The 21,317-nt window shown below is 42.1% G+C and overlaps 1 protein-coding gene and 1 long non-coding RNA gene across 2 annotated transcripts; both read right to left on the minus strand.

Annotated features, from left to right (window-relative positions):
- Positions 1–3,686: 3,686 nt before the first annotated feature.
- On the minus strand, positions 3,687–4,622 carry LOC133165792 (uncharacterized). The gene is made up of 3 exons (XR_009717663.1): positions 4,544–4,622; positions 4,094–4,170; positions 3,687–3,808 (listed from the first exon to the last, which is right to left on the minus strand). It is a non-coding gene; the product is annotated as an uncharacterized LOC133165792 (long non-coding RNA).
- An 11,502-nt stretch (positions 4,623–16,124) lies between these two features.
- Positions 16,125–17,449, minus strand: LOC133165759 (prostate and testis expressed protein 4-like). Its single transcript, XM_061295641.1, has 4 exons — positions 17,300–17,449; positions 17,060–17,126; positions 16,351–16,473; positions 16,125–16,256 (listed from the first exon to the last, which is right to left on the minus strand). The coding sequence occupies exons 1-4, from the start codon at positions 17,432–17,434 to the stop codon at positions 16,144–16,146; spliced, it is 438 nt and encodes a 145-aa protein (XP_061151625.1). The 5' UTR covers positions 17,435–17,449; the 3' UTR covers positions 16,125–16,143.
- Positions 17,450–21,317: the final 3,868 nt, after the last annotated feature.

The following is a 21,317-nucleotide window of genomic DNA, read 5'->3' on the forward strand; positions in this document are numbered from 1 at the left end:
CAGAGTTACTTTTTAACTTAGACTTCGACTTGGACAGACTTTATTGTCATTTCGTAAGCACTCGGTGCACACAAAACGAAATGTCGTTGCATACGGCTCTCAACAAAGGAAAGGAACGTCGAGAGCCGTAGCAGCCGCAGCCGCAGCCGACTGGGGCACCGCCATCTTAATCTTAAGAATACAAAAGACACACGGATGGCATGAGCGCAACTCAATAACTCTCATAAGGCTGCCCCATAACGGCGCCACAAAGAAAGTCAGAAAGTGCTCAAGATAAAAGCCATCAAAGGAAAAAAAGTAAAAGCGGCCAACCAGCACCCCCAATACAAGAGAACACCCCAAAACACACAAAATAGCCTCCACGGGTTCCATCGACAGGTGTAAGGGGAGGCCAGTTCAAGGGCGCCCAATGGACCGTGGTCGTGAATCGGTGAAAACATCACAAAGCATGCCAAACGTGTGAGCAGCGTCCTGGGCACCCAGCCGGGGCACGTGCAGATGGTCACCACGGGGCTAGCATGGCGAAAGCCATTGGTCCCGACGAGCACGAGGAAGTGGACTACCCACAGGGGTTGCGGCTGCAAGGCGAGGGACCCGGTCATCACTGGCCGGATAAGCAGGAAGCCGTCGTAGAGTTACGCCGGCCCAACCGATGATCCCGGTCCCAGGAAGAAAAAAATAAAATAAAATATCCGATCCGAAGAGATACCGAGGTGCGGTAGAAGGCACCAGGATCGCCGAACGGACAAAAAGACAACAAGAAAAAGGAGAAAAGAAGGAAATAAAGAGGAAAAGAGAGAACACTGGTGGGAGGCAGCCACTCACGGCGCCATACCAGATCAAAAACTCCAAGACCAGCGTTAAATTAACACTGAGCGATTTACATTAACACTATGTCAGAGTTACCTTTCAACACCATTTATTTGAACGTAATGCAGTCAATTAAAACATAATAAACGAAGGTATAACGTACAAACCTTCGTCTGCAGCACCATATGAGCTTTGAATATCAAATGGTTTGTGACATTTAAGTTCAGTTATTTTTATGACACGCCTTTGTTCAGTTGGTAAGAAGGCATGAAGGCATGGTGGTGTTCATCAAAGTTCTCTGTAAATAGCTTGTGTGTCAATACAAAATAATTTCACCAGAAGTACATCATCTATCTCAGGGGTCCCCAACCCCCGGTCCGCGGACCATGTTTTGTAGATGCAGTTCCTCTTCAAATCTTTCTCTGGATCGTCTTCAGATGCCAAGAAATGTATCCGGTGCTGCTTACAGCATCATAGGAGTGTTCCTAAAATGGAAATACATTCAAAATCAATCTGTTGTCAAACTCATAAGCTCCTGAGAAATCTCAGAATCTAAATGTTCCTGTAATGTACACAGAACCCAACAACCTAAAACAATAATAATGACTATACGTAGCCTTTCTTGGAGTATGGGTCTCTGAGGGACGGGAACACTGTCACTATCCCAAGAGCGTACTCTTCTCGAACAGCTTTGGAGGGGAGTTAGTGTGATAGGATTTGATATATAATCCTATCAATATAATTTCTAGTAGTAGTGTGGTCGCATATTAAGTGGAAAGGAATGTGCAGCCTACATGAATTTGTTTTCTACAAAGTATTGTGGAACAAGATGTCCAGACAGGGAGGACATCTCAAGGCCGGTGAGGAACGCGAATAACAACTCGTCATTGTGGTCCAGACCCAACCGCCCACAACTGAGACCAGACACCTGCGCTGAGCAGCAGATGACCATCGACCAATCACCACACAATATTTTGCATGCTTGAATATTCATATTGTGTTTCTTTAAAACTGGGCAACCCGGAAGAATGTGTTGTCTCTTAGTGTGAGGGACCGGGGGGACCCAGGCGCCTCTATTACCTTGCTTTGTCAAGATTAGCACTTGCCCGCTGAAGGCCACTCCCCCTTCACACGAGCTGCCCCTGTGCCTCTCCGGCGACAGCGTGAGGAGGGCGCTTGCCGCTATCAACATCCGTAAGGCGGCGGGCCCTGACAACATCCCGGGTCGAGCGCAGAAGGACTGCGCTGGTGAGCTGACGGATGTCTTCACAGACATCTTTAACACTTCCCTGCAGCAGGCCATCGTCCCGTCGTGTTTCAAAGCTGCCACCATCGTACCTGTGCCGAAGAAACCTGCTCCGTCCTGCTTCAATGACTACCGCCCCGTGGCACTTACGCCCATCATCATGAAGTGCTTTGAGCGGCTTGTCATGGAGCACATCCGTTCCGTTCTCCCCCCCACCATTGACCCCTTCTAGTTTGTGTACCGAGCCGAACGGTCCTCTGAGGATGCCATCTGCTCTGCCCACCAGTCGGCCTTCACCCACCTGGAGAGAAGGGACTCGTATGTGAGATTGCTGTTTGTGGACTTCAGTTCTGCCTTCAACACCATTGTGCCACAACGTCTCATTGGCAAACTTGACAAGCTGGGCCTCAGTACCTACCTCTGCAACTGGCTACTGGACTTCCTCTGTCAGAGGCCACAGGTGGTACGTGTTGGCGACAAAATCTCCGCCAGCATCACGCTGAGCACAGGGGCCCCCCAAGGCTGCGTGCTCAGTCCGCTACTCTTCACCCTCCTGACGCATGACTGCACTGTAACCCACAGCGACAACCGCATAGTGAAGTTTGGTGACGACACGACTCTGGTGCGTCTCATCACCAAGGGAGACGGGACTCAATACAGGCTGGAGGTTGACCTTCTGATCACGTGGTGCAGGGAAAACAACCTCCTGCTGAACGTCGACAAGACCAAGGAGAATGTTGTTGACTTCCGGAAGGGTCACACCCAACACCTGCTGCTGACCATTGACGGTGCTGTGGTGGAGAGAGTGAGCAGCGCCAGGTTCCTGGGGGTGCACATCAGTGAGGATCTCTCCTGGTCCACCAACACCGCATCACTGGCGAAGAAGGCCCAGCGCCGCCTGTACTTCCTGCGGAAACTCAGGCGAGCGAGCGCTCCTCCGGCCGTCATGACTACGTTTTACCGTAGCACCATTGAGAGCGTCCTCTCCAGCTGTATTTCTGTTTGGGGTGGCGGCTGCACTGACTACAACTTGAAGGCCCTGCAGCGCATAGTGAACACAGCTGGTAAGATTATTGGTGCTTCACTCCCCTCCTTGAAAGACATTTACATCTCCCATCTCACAGCAAGGCGACCACGATTGTGAGTGATGTGAGTCACCCCGCTGACTTTGACTTTTTCTTCCAAGGACTCCAAAAAGGGTGGGTACTCTGAGCTGCCGTTTGGTGCATAGACACAAACAACAGTCAGGACCCGTCCCCCCACCCGAAGGCGGAGAGAGGCTACCCTCTCGTTCACCGGGGTGAACCCCAATGTGCAGGCGCCCAGCCAGGGTGGCAATAAGTATACCCACACCTGCTCGACGCCTCTCACCGTGGGCAATTCCAGAGTGGAAGAAAGTCCAGCCCCTCTCGAGAGGGCTTATACCAGAATGAGTGAATCCTTCGTGTCAGTCGTTTACACTGCGACAGTTTATGCGACATGTCAGCACATCTACCTATGAGTCAGAAAAAAACATCTTGCTTTCAAAAATCTCTATCTTGAAACCCAAACTCATGCCGTTATCACAGTTAAAAATTGAAATCTCTCGACGTGATATTCAGTGGATGACACCACCTCCAACAAAAATGACTTTCTTTATAACATTTCTTTATTTTTGGTCTTTTTGATGCTTTGCAAACTAACTAAAGAACATGGAGGCACGAGGAGTCTTGAAGCATTCAGACTTGATGCACTCCTGCCGCTTTGGCACACCTGTCGGAGAAAGTAAAAGAAATTCAGATTCAAGACTAAAAGTCTGATTCTTCTTTCAGGAGGTTTGGTTAGATTTCTCTTGAGATTTTGGGCTTCTAATTTTAAAGTCATTGTTTTGTTGCAGTGAAATGCTTCATAATTGTAACATGCGTGGCAAGTGTGAGTTTTTAGCGTAGAATTTGCAAAAACATTGAATGAAACATTACAGTAAATTTTTACAAAAAGTATTCATTGTATTGTATTTACATTGAAAATGAGTACCAGGCATAAAAGAAGAATACTGACTCCAGTATGGCTGCTTCTTGGGGCTAATCATTTAGTTGCGGCCCAGGGGGTGGTTGGGCTCTACAAAGTTGAGTTGCCTGTGACAGAGAACATTTGCTTTACAACAGCACAAATAAAAATAGCCAAAAAACGAGCCGGTGCGACAGAGGCGTAGCCAGGAATTTTTCCAGTAGGGGCGCACGCCCACAGGAAAAAAAAAATCGAACATCACCCACGGCGTTCGCTGATCGCTAAAACAACATCCGGGTCCGGGAGGCAAACGGTGAATGGATAACATCGTGCACATAGAATAGCGCAAGCACATTCGCGCAAGACCGAATGAAAAAAACGCCATGAAAATGAAGAATCGAAAGAGCTCGATTTTTTTCAACCGGGGCGCAGGGAGTCCTAACCGGGGCGCCGCCCCGGCTCGCCCCGGCTTGGCTACGCCTCTGCGGTGCGTCTACCTACCTGGTTTGCTTGGAGGTTTCGCTTTGTGTAATTCAAAGACATCAATGTGTTGTCTGTCATTTTATTTATAGCAGCTTTTATTTACTTATCATGTTTAAACATTATCGACTACTTTGTTACAAGGGAGATGCGCCCCACCCCATTCTGGTCAAATATGTATTTGTCATCCATCCAGATAATTATTACTACATAATTAGAATTCTTAATTCAAAAGCAGATTTTAAATGTTACCGCATCGCGTGTTCTTGCCAGATCTTTATTCTAGTCTGCCAACTGCCTCACGCATCCTAATGTGGTAGCCCGCCCGGGGTGGTCATGGACACTCTCTAGCGACCCCACAAGCCGGGGGTGTAAAGTACCGTGTTTTCCGCACTATAAGGCACACATACAAACTTACGATTTACTCCAAAAAACACAGTGCGCCTCATAATCCCAAGCGCCTTATATATGGAACAATTGATGAATTTGTTGCTCCATACTGGTTGTACACAGCGCTCTGCCAAAATGTTTCAGTGCGTTTTAGTACGACTAGTAAATTACAAGATCGCATCGCTTTCAGCATTACGGCAACCGTGGACAGAGCGTCACCGAAGTAAGCTACTACTGGTCGATCCCGACATTTAAAAAATGTAAAAAAAATTCTATAGGCTAGAATTGCTTGATTGACATACATGTAAGCCATTCGGGAGGCAGTCACAGTGAACGGCACCCCACCCCCCTCTTCGCAGCAAGCCCGGCATCAAAGCTAAGAAGCTAATCAACGCATTACCAATCAACGCATCCCATCGCTTGATTGACATACGGGTAAGCCTATCAGGAAGCGAATAAGAGCTGGTATTAAAAAAAATAAGTCTCTTATAACACATCCATATTGGCACAAACTGAGACCAGTCATGTAGACGTTGTTGGATTTTGTCCACAATTTAGGGAGCGCGCTATCTGCGCCTCACGGCAAAAGCCATTGCCAATCACCTGTTATCCAATTTACTCACTGCGTGCTCGTTTGATTTCTTCCGATTTAGGAAAATGCTAAGACGCTGAAGCAGAAATTAGACTTACACAGGTTGGTTGAGTTCAATCACAATTCTTGTTAAGAAAGCTCTGTTTTCAGGAAAGTACAATGCAGCGTTGGGCCTTTCGTGTGACCATGCTCAAGAGCAGAAACTCTCCATTCAGAAAAGGTTAGAATTATTCCCATGGGAAAAATTGTTATTGCATTATTTTATACAATTATGATTACATGACGCAGTACATACCGTTTTATCCCATGTATAATGCGCAAAATTTAACTAATTTATTGTCCTAAAATCTTGGGTGTGCATTATACATGGGTACAACAATTTTTGAAGAAAATCTCCCTCGAAATAAAACTTGAAATCACCTTTCTTCTTGTTTGTTGTCAATCGCGCATCGCATTCGGCCATCCTGCCCAAAACACTTAGTCAGTAAAATTCATAATTGATGACACATCGTTTGATGCGATGATGCAATCCTTGATGGTGTGTTATTGTCAAATATTGTTTGTTTTTTAATCTCCATCGCATACCGGATGTCATACGGAGGCTGCCATGACAGTATGCGCAGAACGGATGCGCAAGACTCGTCAATCGCGCATCGCATTCAGCCATCCTGCCCAACACACTTAGTCAGTAAAATTCATAATTGACGACACATCGTTTGATGCGATGGTGCAATCCTTGATGGTGTGTTATTGTCAAATATTGTTTGTTTTTTAATCTCCATCGCAGACCGGATATCATACGGAGGCAGTATCACTGCGCATGCGCACTATGGATCCGATGCGCAGAACGGATTTGTACTGTGTTCTGGTCATTTCGCCAAAGAAGGGATAATAGTCCTCTTCTATTCTTGACTGACAATGAATGCGATAGTTTAATACAATCAGCAAATAACAAAATGCGTATTACAGGTAATATTTTATTTCACAACACTTTGCCTTGTTCCTTTTGTCTCTGCTGCTCACTTCAAACACGCTCCATACGACCGCAATGCTCTCGTATCAGACGCTTGCTCGATCACCTGCTCGTTTGCTGTCTGTCACAATGTACCCTACACAAATCCGAAACATTTGTTGCGGCTCCGAGTCACGACGAGGGGCAAGTTTTGGTTTCCAAGGGTGTTTTTATTCCTCTTCAACGTCTCTCCCATACAGAGCCGCCTCTTTCCCGTGCGCGCACGGAGCGCGGTGGTGCGTTTACGGGCAGTCGGAGAAATCAACGCCAACAAAAAAAATTACATCCAGCCTAGTTAAGAGCATACCAAAGACTATAAAAATGGGACCCATTGCCTCCCTGCGTGTGTGACGATCATTGGGACTTAAAAAAATAAATAAATAAATAAAATAAAAAAATAAAAATTACAAAAAATTTGTACCCATGTATAATGCGCACCCCAGATTTTAGGACAATAAATTAGTTAAGTTTTGCGCACTATACACGGAAAAAAACGGTAACTGGAACATCACTCAAATATTGGTGATCCGGTTGAGATTCTCACATATTTCTTCGCTATCGAGTTTGCTAGCGCATGCGCAGTGATACTGACCGGCAGAATAACATCCGGTTGTTCCCAAAGATGATCTTTTTTCTGAAATAATTTTACTTTTACGGACTTACGTAAGAGTCAAAATTTGGGTGCGTATTATAGATGGGTACAGGCTTTTTTCCAGTATCGACATGCCATTTTTAGGGTGCGTATTATACATGGGGGCGCATTATACATGAAAAAAAACGGTACTTGCTTACGGCTTAAAACATTCTCAACTTTTCTTTTTCCTCAAAGACAACGATAAGGGTGTTAGATGTTTGTTTCAGCAGAAAGGTTTTTTTATACTATTCTTTTACGGTTCTGACGTTTTGGGTGTGAGTATTATAAAACATTTTTACTTGCTATAATAATTGTATATTCTCTGGACTCAAACTGGAAGCCCAAATTCTGTATTTATGTCTGGATTCTACTTTGAAGCCCCAAACTGGATTGACACTTGCATGTGCTCTCAACTTTATTAGCCCAATCTGTATGCGTCAGTTAAAAAATTTTATCGCTGCCTTTGAGCTGTACATTGCATTCATAAGGCAAAAAATGAGTCACTGTTGAATTTTGTGGTTGTTTCAGACTGGATCATTTAAAATGGCAATTTTTTTTCATCTTTGTAGGAAGTATGTAGTGCTACGGCCCATGCCCCAGTAGCACTAATGACAAACCGTGGGAAACTCAAACATTTCTTGCCCATCCCTGACCAAAAAGTTCTTTGAAGTTGTCTTTTTCACGAATAATGAATTTATATTTTTGGAAAGAAAAACACATATTTGATAAGACGCTTGAGGACAAAGGGCGTGTGCTTCTTTCAAGTGCCATTTTAGAAAATTGGAAAGCGGACAATGAATATTTAGACATGATAAGTCAATAAGAGCTGCTATTAAAAAAAATAAGTCTCTTATAACACATCGATATTGGCACAAACTGAGACCAGTCATGTAGTCGTACTTTTCTCTGTTTTATTTTCTATGAGTGTGGCTTAAATCTGATGCATGTGTCATCCAAATGTTCTTAATAACGGGTGACATGCTTGCAATTGTTCACAAACGGAGCGAATGTTTTGATTGATTAAAATATGTCAACAGCAGAAAACTTGCCCATCCAACCATACATAACACGTAACAAAATAAATCCCCTCACAATATTTATGAACACATCTTGATAAGTCAATAAGAGCTGCTATTAAAAGAATAAGTCTGATAACACAATATTTATGAACATGTCTTGTAAACAAGCTCTGCAGACAAGTCAAGCAGTAAGCTAATCCTAGCATTAGTGAGAAGTTAACGAATACATTTAACACATTTTGTATTCCCCTAGAATAAAACAGCACTTTCGATGTACCGTAATTCTCAGACTAAAAGTCGTTCCGGAATATAGGTCGCATTAGCCATAAAATGCACAATAACGTGAAAAAAAACATACCGTTTTTTTTCATGTATAATGCGCCCCCATGTATAATACGCACCCTAAAGATGGCATGTCAATGCTGGAAAAAAGCCTGTACCCATGTATAATACGCACCCAATTTTTCTTTTCTTTTTTTTTAGTCCCAATGATCGTCACACACGCATCTGGGTGTGATGAAACTTGTCCTCTGCATTTGACCCATCCCCGTGTGATTTTGATCCATCCCCTGGGGGAGCAGTGAGCAGCAGCGGCGCCGCGCTCGGGAATCATTTGGTGATCTAACCCCCCAATTCCAACCCTTAATGCTGAGTGCCAAGCAGGGAGGCAATGGGTCCCATTTTTATAGTCTTTGGTATGGTCTTAACTAGGCTGGATGTATTTTTTTTGTTGGCGTTGATTTCTCCGACTGCCCGTAAAGGCACCACCGCGATCAGTTAGGTTAAAGTGCGGACATGTGAAAAAGGCGTGCGGCAGCGGCGTGGCCAAGCCGGGGCGAGCTGGGGCGGCGCCCCGGTTAGGACTCCCTGCGCCCCGGTTGAAAAAAATCGAGCTTTTTCGATTCTTCATTTTCATGCCGTTTCTTTTCTTTCGGTCTTGCGCGAATGTGCTTGCGCTATTCTATGTGCGCGATGTTATCCATTCACCGTTTGCTTCCCGGACCCGGATGTTGTTTTAGCGATCAGCGAACGACGTGGGTGATGTTCGACTTTTTTTTCCTGTGGGCGTGCGCCCCTACTGGAAAAATTCCTGGCTACGCCTCTGGCGTGCGGACATGTGAAAAATGCGGCTCTGTATGGGAGAGAAGTTGAAGAGGAATAGAAACACCCTTGGAAACCAAAACTTGCCCCTCGTTGTGACTCGGAGCCGCAACAAATGTTTCGGATTTGTGTAGGATACATTGTGACAGCAAACGAGCAGATGATCGAGCAAGCATCTGATACGAGAGCATTGTGTTCGTATGGAGCGTGTTTGAAGTGAACAGCAGAGACGGAAGGAACAAGGCAAAGTGTTGTGAAATAAAACATTACCTGTAATACGCATTTTGTTATTTGCTGATTGTATTAAACTATTACATTCATTGTCAGTCAAGAAGAGAAGAGGACTATTCGCATCGGATCCATAGTGCGCATGCGCAGTGATACTGCCTCCGTATGACGTCCAGTCCACGATGGAGATTAAAAAACAAACAAAATTTGAAAATAACACAGGTTTCTGTTCCTGTCTTTGCTAATGTCACCCTGTCTTTTTGTTCCACGTCTTTGTCGGTCAGTCCTGTTGTTGGTTTTGTTAGAGAGTTATGTTAGTTTACAAAGTCTGTGTTTTGAGTTCCTCCAATGAACCCTGGTCCAAGCTGCGCTTGGTCGCCCTGCTCCTTTCCACACTCCATCCGTGACAAGATTTTCTTCAAAAATTGTTTTCTTAAAAAAATAAAAAATTAAAAAATTTAAAAAAAATTGTACCCATGTATAATGCGCACCACAGATTTTAGGACAATAAATTAGTTAAATTTTGCGTATTATAGATGGAAAAAAACGGTATATAAGTCGCATAAGTCGCATTTTGGGGGGAAATGTATTCGACAAAATCCAACACCAAGAACAGACATGAACGAGGAACAGCCGCTAAACCATAGGTATGGTAACGTGACATAAACACAAACGAAGAGCTGAGAACGGGCCTGACGTAACATTCAGAGTTATTAAAAAAACTATTACGTAAATAACACGTTTATAAAACCATCTGTCACTTCAATTCATTAAATCCGCGGGCCGTAGTTTGGACACCCCTGTACTAAATGTTTAGATGTTAGGGGTTTCTGGCGACCTTGGTGTTGAATGCTTATATTTGTATACATGATTTGTGACATCATAGTTGGCTGTTTAGTTGAACTATACCACCAAAATATTTTGACGTTCATTGACGTAAGGTGGCAAATACAGCCAACTATGAGGATGTAAGAACCGGGAAAACATTGTTGTAACATGAACATGGACAAATGCCACATGTGTATGCAGGTCTTATAATTGGTTATTGCAAATGTTGGGTGGTTGAGTGCTTACATTGAATTTTTCAGGAGTATACACAACTGTAATGTATATTGGTTGGGGTATGTGAGGAAAAAAATAAATTGCTTCAAACCGGTTAACCTGTCTATTCCATGCTATTTGATCTGTAAATTGTTTACCTTGATGTGAGTGTTAGGTCAAGATGACATTTTTTAAGTGGGGGAGACTCTCAACGGGATCACCAATATCAAAGTCAAAGTCAAAGTCAGCTTTATTGTCAATCTCTTCACATGTCAAGACACACAAAGAAACCGAAATTACGTTTTCTCTATCCCACGGTGACGAGACATATTACACGACAGACATACAAGTAAACGACACAATATAAAAACAAGAAGGCACAAACAATAAATAATAAGAGTAATAATAAATAATAAATAAACAGATAACACAATAAATAAGAGGAGCAAAACGGAGCCAGTGTGCACACAGCAGACAGTAAGCGTAGCGCAAAAGTACAGGACGCTACGCAGAAAGGGGAAGCGAGTTCAGGATCCTAACAGCCTGGAGTATGAAGCTGTTGTTGAGTCTGGTGGTGCGGGAGCGCAGGCTCCTATACCTCTTCCCAGAGGGCAGAAGCTCAAACAAAGAGTGAGCGGGGTGACTCACATCACTCACAATCGTGGTGGCCTTGCGGGTGAGATGGGAGATGTAAATGTCTTTCAAGGAGGGGAGTGAAGCACCAATAATCTTACCAGCCGTGGTCACTATGCGCTGCAGGGCCTTCAAGTTTTAGTCAGTGCCGCCGCCACCCCAAACAGCAATACAGCTGGAGAGGAAGCTCTCAATGGTGCCACGGTAAAATGTAGTCATGACGGCCGGAGGAGCGCTCGCTCGCCTGAGTTTCCGCAGGAAGTACAGGCGGCGCTGGGCCTTCTTCGCCAGTTGGTGGACCAGGAGAGATCCTCACTGATGTGCACCCCCAGGAACATGGCGTGAGTGATGTTCCAGTTATTCATTATCTTTCTGTCTGTGTATTCACAATTGTCATGGTTGATACTTTCTGGTGATTTCTTAACTAGGTTGGATGTAATTTTTTTGTTAACGTTGATTTCTCCGACTGCCCAAAAAGGCACCACCGCGATCAGTTAGTGTGTTAAAAAAGGAGGAAAGTGACGTACGGACATGTGAAAAAGCTGGCTCTGTAGAAGTTGAAGAGGAATAAAAACACCCTTGAAAACCAAAACTTGCCCCTCGTCGTGACTCGGAGCCGCAACACATAGACTCCAAAGCTAAGAAGCTAATCAACGCATGCGCTCACTTCTTTCTTTTAAACTAAAGAAAGTTTATGGCCAGCAAAAATGAGTGGGCTTGCTGGACCTAGAAAGAAGCCAGACCGTATCACTTTCATTCTGTCTTTTGTCTGAATTCTACTTTGATGCCCCAAACTGGATTGACACTTGCATGTGTTCTCAACTTTATTAACCCAATCTGTATGTGTTAGTTACAAGTTTTTATCGCTGCCTTTGAGCTGTACATTGCATTCATAAAGGCAAAAAAATGAGTCACTGTTGAATTTTGTGGAAGTTTCAGACTGGATCTTTTATACTATATGTATTGTATTTTGAAACTGACAAAAAATTATACTATGATGTACATTATTTTAATTAAAAACAGACTTGTGCACATTGTCATTTAAAATGGGATTTTTTTTTTCATCTTTGTAGGAAGTATGTAGTGCTACGATTCATGCCCCAGTTGCACTAATGACAAATTGTCGGAACCTCAAACATTTCTTGCCCATCCCTGACCAAAAAGTTCTTTGAAGTATCTTTTTCATGAATAATGAATTTATATTTTTGGAAAAAAAAAACACATATTTGATAAGACGCTTGAGGACAAAGGGCGTGTGCTTCTTTCAAGTGGCATTTTAGAAAATTGGAACGCGGACAATGAATATTTAGACATGATAAGTCAATAAGAGCTGCTATTAAAAAAAATAAGTCTCTTATAACACATCGATATTGGCACAAACTGAGACCAGTCATGTAGTCGTACTTTTCTCTGTTTTATTTTCTATGAGTGTGGCTTAAATCTGATGCATGTGTCATCCAAATGTTCTTAATAACGGGTGACATGCTTGCAATTGTTCACAAACGGAGCGAATGTTTTGATTGATTAAAATATGTCAACAGCAGAAAACTTGCCCATCCAACCATACATAACACGTAACAAAATAAATCCCCTCACAATATTTATGAACACATCTTGTATTCCCCAAGAATAAAACAGCACCTTCGATGCAATCATCTGATACAACTACCGTTTTTTTCCGTGTATAATGCGCCCCCATGTATAATACGCACCCTAAAAATGGCATGTTGATGCTGGAAAAAAGCCTGTACCCATATATAATACGCACCCATATTTTTTTATTTTATTTTTTTATTATTTTTTTTAGTCCCAATGATCGTCATACACGCAGGGAGTCAATGGGTCCCATTTTTATAGTCTTTGGTATGGTCTTAACTAGGCTGGATGTATTTTTTTTGTTGGCGTTGATTTCTCCGACTGCCCATAAAGGCACCACCGCGATCAGTGCGGACATGTGAAAAAGGCGTGCGGACATGTGAAAAAGGCGGCTCTGTATGGGAGAGACGTTTAAGAGGAATAAAAACACCCTTGGAAACCAAAACTTGCCCCTTGTCGTGACTCGGAGCCGCAACAAATGTTTCGGATTTGTGTAGAGTACATTGTGACAGACAGCAAACGAGCAGGTGATCGAGCAAGCGTCTGATACGAGAGCATTGCGGTCGTATGGAGCGTGTTTGAAGTGAACAGCAGAGAAGAAAGGAACAAGGCAAAGTGTTGTGAAATAAAATATTACCTGTAATACGCATTTTGTTATTTGCTGATTGAAACTGCTAATTAAACTGTGAATTAAAACTAATAGGAAGAAAACTGAACTCTCGCTCTTTATATAGCTGACGTGTCTTGCGCATCAGTTCTGCGCATCGGATCCATAGTGCGCATGCGCAGTGATACTGCCTCCGTATGACGTCCGGTCCGCGATGGAGATCAAAAAACAAACAATATTTGACAATAACACACCATCAAGGATTGCACCATCGCATCAAACGATGTGTCGTCAATTATGAATTTTACTGACTAAGTGTATTGGGCAGGATGGCTGAATGCGATGCGAAGAAAGGTGATTTCAAGTTTTATTTCGAGGGAGATTTGTCATGTCTCGTCCCCAGTTTTGCTATGTGTCTAGGTTGCCATAGTTTCTGTTTGCGTCGCCCCTCCCTTCCTGTGTCACCTCAATCAATGTAACGTGTTTTGTATTTAAGTCCTGTCTGCCCCTCGCTCACCGTCGGATCATTGCATGTGTTACTGTCATGATGTCTGTTTGGTTTCTGTTCCTGTCTTTGGTAATGTCTCCCTGTCTTTTTGTTCCACGACTTTGTCGGTCAGTCCTGTTGTTGGTTTTGTTGTACCATGATTTTCTTAAAAAAAAAAAAAATTAAAAAAAAAAAATTTAAAAACAAAAATCGAAAAAAAATTGTACCCATGTATAATGCGCACCCCAGATTTTAGGACAATAAATTAGTTAAATTTTACATTATACACGGAAAAAAACGGTACTCAAAATACATCCACAAGAAGTAAAAACATCGAGCGCACAGAGCTAAAATCAGTAGAAAGACTGATGCTAACTCTATGAAAATGAGGGCATCATAGACACGCAATAATATGAAAGTGAAATGCAGTTTGTAAAATTTGTGTCATCTCGAGCTTAACACTTTACTGTGTCCGTTGTTTCCATAGATGGAAGGAACTGAAGTCTTTCTGCAAATTCTTCTCTATACTGATGTTAGAATAATTGGATGGTCAGCCTGACCTAGGGCCTCATAATTTACGAGTTGGAATCCCTTGCTCCAACAAAGCTCTCTGTCTAGCTCCAGAGAATTCCTTTAACTCCCTTTCTTATCTCACGAGTTCTCTGTTTAGTTCAGAAGAACTTCTTTCTCTTTAAGTCAACTCTAGCTTTTATCTATCGATTGTTGTTGATTGAGACTGTCTTTAAGTGTTATAGAAAAGGCATATCTGTTGAAGTAGTTGCATATAAATTATCCCATATTTACTCAAGATTAGAATTGTGTGAAACTTAGCAAGAAAGTCTAGCTGCATTGTTTCACAGGAAAACAGCACTCAACACGCTTCGAGATATCTAATCAAGGACGAGTCAGCCAACCAGCTTCCAACCGGCTGAGGAGTAACAGGACAGACTCTGGACTGCTGGAGTCATAAAACGGCCAAGGCCTCGCACCACATAGCTAATCAGCGTTGCTACACCTCCAAACTCCTAAAGGGAGGCCTTTAGTGTAGCAACGCCTTTGTAACCAGGGCAACCTAAAGCATTAAAAAGAGGAGAACCCGGAGTAAGAACTCAGAATTGATGGAGACTGTAACCAAAACGCTCTCTGCTCGTTCTCTTCGCGAGTAAAACAAATACTGGTTGTCTTCTCCTCTTTGTTTCAGTGTGTGAATTAATGTCTGATGGTATTTAGACCTGACAACTGACAAGAGATTTCTGAAACACTCGTCAATGAAATGCTTCACACAGGCAAGAAGGAGTTTGCGCACAGATGTGGGAACTTCGTCCGAAACCAGGCACTTCTTTGAGATTCTGAGGGACGGTGTAATGAGTTGTGTCCATTAATGAATCCAAAAACGAAACATTTTGATATCACGGAACGGTCATGACATTTGATTTCTCCAATTCGGCATCCTTGAGTTGTTTGGACTGCATAAGTCTCTCCGAATAATAAAGATGGCGGATTGGCGAAACCGTTTGGCCGCACCCATGACCTTATTGGCAGTGCAGACTGTGGCTTAATAGTTAAAATACGTAATAGAAAATGGATAAAATATAGTAAAAAAGTAAAAAATAGCCCCCAAACTGATTAGAAAAGTATCTCTGCAGCACCTGGGGGTATTAGAATAAAGTATTTCATAATCCTTGGAGACTCCAGGTGCACAATAAAATGTATATGAACGCTAGAAAAGTTGATTTTGCATAATATGGAATAAGAAATTTTTCTCTCTCAAGTATTAGCATGAATTCTATTGTTTGCAGCATTATATATTAACCTCTCACACAGATCAATTCAATAAATCTGAGTCAGAAATGCTGTTTTTTATTCATTTGATTTTCAAGGAGTCATTCAGATGATTTTTGAGGATGGGAGTTCAAGCAAAACATGGTTATGCGGATTCTTTCTTTGGTGGTTCCCGTGACCTGATAAAACTAAAGTGAGCAAAATATGTAACATTTCAAAAATTAATAGCCTCTGTGGATGGGGATATGTGGAAAGTGATTACGCTCGCTACGGGACGGTGTTGCAAAAGTCTGTTGAGCAGCAGTCTGTGATAACAGGTTGTTGGCATTTGTTCTTTTATGGTTGCTCAGTACTCATATTTACATCGATCCTTTTCCAAATGTTAGTTAAGATTAATTAAGTAATGACAACTTCAAAAGTTATAGTTCTGGTTCTTCACAGAACTAACCACAGAATCATAATAACAGAACACGTTGCAAAAAAATGACAAATTGCTTGTTTATTCATCAAACGTGTTGCACAGGTCGCTTTCGCAGCACTTTATCTGGATGAAACTGTTCCTCTGGAGCATCTGGCAGTCAGACAAGGCCATGCACTTCTGGTATTGGCCAACTGGACAAATAAAATATGGGAGACATTCTTCAAATTTAAATGTAAAACATCCCATTCACAGGAACTATGTGCCTGGTGAAAGAACAAATCTCACATGGCAATGTTTGGAACTTGGCGGCGGCGCAGCTATCTTTCCCAGGTTTGCATGCCTCCTCTGTGAGCTCGCAGTTCTCGCCGGCTTGTTTTGGCACGCAACGATGGCAGATGAGCGCTTCGCCTGGCAAAAAAAAAAAACACACAATCATTATCGAAGCATAATGCAACTTTGAAATGCAGGGAGGCTAACTTAAAGTGGACATATTGGGCCAAACATGGTACACCAGATGTTCCGAGCAGACCTTCACAATAATAAATACCGTATTTTCCGGACTATAAGGCGTACCTTCAATGAATGGCTCATTTTAAAACTTAATCCTTATATAAGGCACACCGGACTATAAGGCGCACCATTAATGCATCATGTCAGATTTTTAATCCAAATCAAATCATTCTCCATTTTATGTTTTTTATTTCAACTTCAGATGCAACAAATGACTTAATAATCACAAAATAATGATCCAGTCTTTTTGATTCATGATTCATAGTCTTCAGCAGCCCACTTATGCTTGATTTCATGACACAATGCTTTGGGCCAGTTTGAATTTAGGAATTTAGTCCATATATAAGGCGCACTGGACTATAAGCCGCACTGTCGGCTTTTGAGAAGATTTTAGGTTTTTAGGTGCGCCTTATAGTCCGGAAAATACGGTAACAAATACAAGTGCATTGACGTTTGTTCAGTGAAGAATGAGTAGCAGTCTCACCTGCGGCTAACAGCAGCATGATGCTTAAAGCTAACGCTAGCGACTTCATGTTAACGTTCAGCGTAGCCTGTAAGACAACAAGATGATGCAAGTTACATATTGACAGCAGGAGACCTTTTAAAATCTCTTCTAGAAAAGGGTTATTATTTAAAGCGCCCATTTTAGGTGTTAATGTATTAAAAACAAGTCAAATCAAAGTATTTGATGTCAAAAAACAACACGCCTTTAAAGTTTACATACCTCGCCGAATTGTTGGTTGTTGGTAAAAGCAATGCCCTCGCTGACGTGAGGTCTCTTTTTATAGCCGCATGTATATTTGCTCGGCCAATCTGTCCGTCCACGGTTGTGTGCACTCCACCAGGGTTCAGGGGTCATTACTGGCGAATCGCCTTAAGCAAGATGCGTCCGCCCATGTGTGCCGGCATACTTGAGCAAATATGCGTCTGTCAGACACTCATGACGATATATTTTGCTCATTCTGTCCAGACACAAAGGACACGCTGATGTTGGTCAAAGTCTCAGCAAGGTTGACCTCCAGACAGTTACAAAAGCATTTTTGTTCACATTTGTTTGTACCACCGTATTATAATTGTGGATCCTAGAAATTAAATGTCATGATAGTGAACACTTCCTGTAGTGTAGAGCAAACATTTGTGTACAATAGAGGCCATTCTAAAGCATTCAGAGTATAAACCTTAAATATACCTCAAACAAACGCATCATCCTAACCGCTTAAAAATAAACAGTTTACAGATTATTTGATTTTGAAAAAGTGCACTTGGACTGCAATGTGCCACTTTGCTGCTATATATAACTGTATACTAATTATTCTGCTCATTCATTTAAGTATTTAATTTTCATGATTTGATTTGTGTCCCGATCTCACTGAATTTGGCAGGTAAGCGGTACTTTGGCGTCCTCTACTGGCAATCTACCAATAAGCGCAATAATGAAGAAATAAAATACAAAATATATCCTTTATATCAGAAGGTGGCGCCAGAGTACTAATAGAACGACAAACCTTGGATTTGCATTACGTAATACACTGAAAAAGGTTTTCGATATTTTGTCAAGTGGTTGTATGAAATAAATCCACTTTTAGTGGACTATACATCTACTTAAAAATGTATTTGGATCCGGATAATTTAGTTTTGTGCAAAATTGTTTTATAAATTCAACACACCATTTTTCGATTGTATGTATCACTGCAACTCCCCAAAATTTGTTTATAGTTTATGTATATATAAAAATAGGGATGAGTTGAAGAGCAATATTTATAATTAAATTTTATTCTTATTTTTTATTAGATACTTTATGTGATACATAAAGATTATTTGTTGGATGCATTGGTGTTCTAGTGGCTTTTTTTTCCCCCCAGATTTTGATATTAGAAACTGAGAAGCCCCTTTTAACTCATTTGTGATACGGTAATTAAAATACAACTAAATTGAATTCTAAGGTCCAGACAACCAATGCGCAATATGCAATGATGTACTACATGTAAAGTAAACTGTTCTAATATATCCATGAACTGCAGACAATGATTTCTCCGAGGTAGTTCATTGTGTATATTGTTAGTGGGGGGGTATTCATCCCTCTCGAAGAGACTGTCCCGGCGGTGATATGTGCCTGATACATGGCGGCCGTGCAGACAAATGAGTGTCACTCTGCTTTTTGTCACTAATGAGGAACCCTGTGGCGACACCATAGTCACGGTGTATGAGTGTCATGCTGCTCATGTAACACATGAACTTTGCCTATTCTTTTTGTCATTAGTTTAGTGTGTGTGTGTGGGGGGGGGGGGGGGTTACGGGGGGGGGGGGGCTAGACAGCATAAATGTAAAATCATTACCAATCCCACTTTTTATAGTACCGTAAATTTTGGACTATAAGCCGCTCCTTTTTTCTCTAATTTTTCGGTGCGGCTTATATAGTTTTTTTTTCTGTGATTTTTCCTCATGACTAATACACATATACACTCATAAAAAGGCTGTGGACCCCTGTTGTGCGGCACCGCTTTGCTGGGCGGAGGGATGTATAACATGGTCACTGGGGAGAAGAGTGGGGTGTTGATTGCATGTCCATCCGCCAGGCAAATAGTGCCGCAAAATTTACACAAAGATGAGAAAACCGAGATCAAGACGGACATTACTGAAAGGAAGCTTTTATACACAAACCATCATTATGGGAGGCTTATATATGATTATTTCTGTGATTTTTGTGATGACTTGGTCACTTTTATACACTCGTAAAAAGGCTGTGGACCGCTGTTGTGCGGCACCGCTTTGCTGGGCGGAGGGATATATGGACACGGTCACTGGGGAGAAAAGTGATGTGTTGATCGCATGTCCATCCGCCAGGCAAATAGTGCCGTATAATTCACACAAAGAAGAGACAGAACGAGATCAAGACGGACATTACTGAAAGGAAGCTTTTATACACAAACCGTCATTATGGGGGACAAAAGAAATGCATATGATGCCGCTTTTAAGCTAAAGGCAGTCGATGTTGATGACATTGTGTTGCGTCACCCTTTTCTTTTTTCGTGGTCCCGTCTACTCTGGAGCTATACGTGTCGCTCACTAGTTTAATGTAATTTAGCGCTTCATGCATGAATAAAATGAGCATGAACAGACCCTCATCACGGAAAATGCTAGAAGAAATGCATAAAACCGATGACGAAAGAGATACCGAGAAAGTGTGTGGCAAAGGATAACTAACGGTATTCCAATTGGAAGACTTCGATGGTTTCAATGCACAGGAGGAAGATGAAAACGATGAAGCTCTTTTTTTTACTTTTACTTGTATGCTTTTTTAACCAGCCTTGTTAGTACTGTGCTACCGTGTTGCTGCTGTGTTACCGCCGCGTCTCAGTGACCTTTACCGGTATGTTTTATTTAATCAGTTAAGGTATGTTATTAAAACTTTAAAAAAGCTTTCTGTGTCCAGTCTTTCTTTGTTAATAACTCGCGTGCACACTTCCGTGTTGCTGCGGTACTACTGCTGTGTCACAGGCAACGTTTAGAAAGACATGTTAAAATATGTTATTAAAACTTTAAAAAGGCTTTCTGTGTACTGTCTTTCTTTGTAAAAAAAACTCGTGTGCACGTGCGCCTTATAGTCCGGTGCGGTTTATATAAGAAAAAAACTAAAATATTCCGGATTTTAGCTGGTGCGGTTTATATTCTGGTGCGGTTTATAGTCCGAAGATTACGGTATTATCTACACATGGTGACTAGTTTGAGCTGTGTACAAGGCAGATGGTCTCCAGCAGGAGCATTGATCGCAGGGCCGACCTATGACCAGTCACCATTGCACATGCTTGATAGCCAAGCAGATGACCAGACTAAGGGATAACGTGACGTGCCTAATACTCTTTTGTTGCAACAAAAAGGCCAAGAAAATGTCTCTCCATCCAGTAATTTCCAATAAAGCTTAGATTGATTAAGGCAGCAGCTCAAAGACAGCATTTAAAGTGGATATACATGTTAACACATTTCTAATATTCAAATCCAGCATCAGCATCATTATCATCATTTCCATCATCATATACTATCGATAGTCCTCTTGATCATCATCTTCCTCACAATCATCATCGTTATAAAGTAGGGGTGTAACGATACATCGATACACATCGATTAATCGATATTATGCTCTACGATTTATTGGCATCGATGCTAAAGGTAAACATCGATTTATATCGCCGTGTTTGACCTCGGACATTAGACGCGACTTTATTTTGAAATCCAGTTCATTGTTGCTTGCTTCCTCTTCCGGGAGCAGGGAGCAGTACGCGGCGTTGTTGTGTTGTGAGCAGAGCAGGCACGTGAAAGGGGAGTCGACAACTAGTACGCGGCTCCTGGGCTGGTGCTATGGCTAGTGTCCAAAAAGACGAGGAAATTTGCTCCCCTTTAGGCTTCAAGTCATTCGTTTGGAAGCACTTTGGATTCCAAAGAAAAGATGGCTCAACGGACAAGACACGTGCAGTTTGTAAATCCTGCCATGCGGTGATCAAATATTCAGGGAGCACAAATCTCGCCGCACATTTAAAGAAAAAACACGACATCAAAGTTAAGTGTTAAAGTAAGCAATTTGTATACTACAATACTCTTGTAATTTCCTAAATAAAGAGTTTGCAGTACCTTGTGGATTTTGCGTATGAATTGTTATAAATCAGGATATTGTTCTATATTTTTTATTAAAAAAAAACCCAAAACGATCGTAGAGCACTATATCGCGATATATTGTGAATGAATCT

Source organism: Syngnathus typhle, linkage group LG13 (genome assembly GCF_033458585.1).
Source record: "Syngnathus typhle isolate RoL2023-S1 ecotype Sweden linkage group LG13, RoL_Styp_1.0, whole genome shotgun sequence".
Lineage (NCBI taxonomy): Eukaryota > Metazoa > Chordata > Actinopteri > Syngnathiformes > Syngnathidae > Syngnathus > Syngnathus typhle.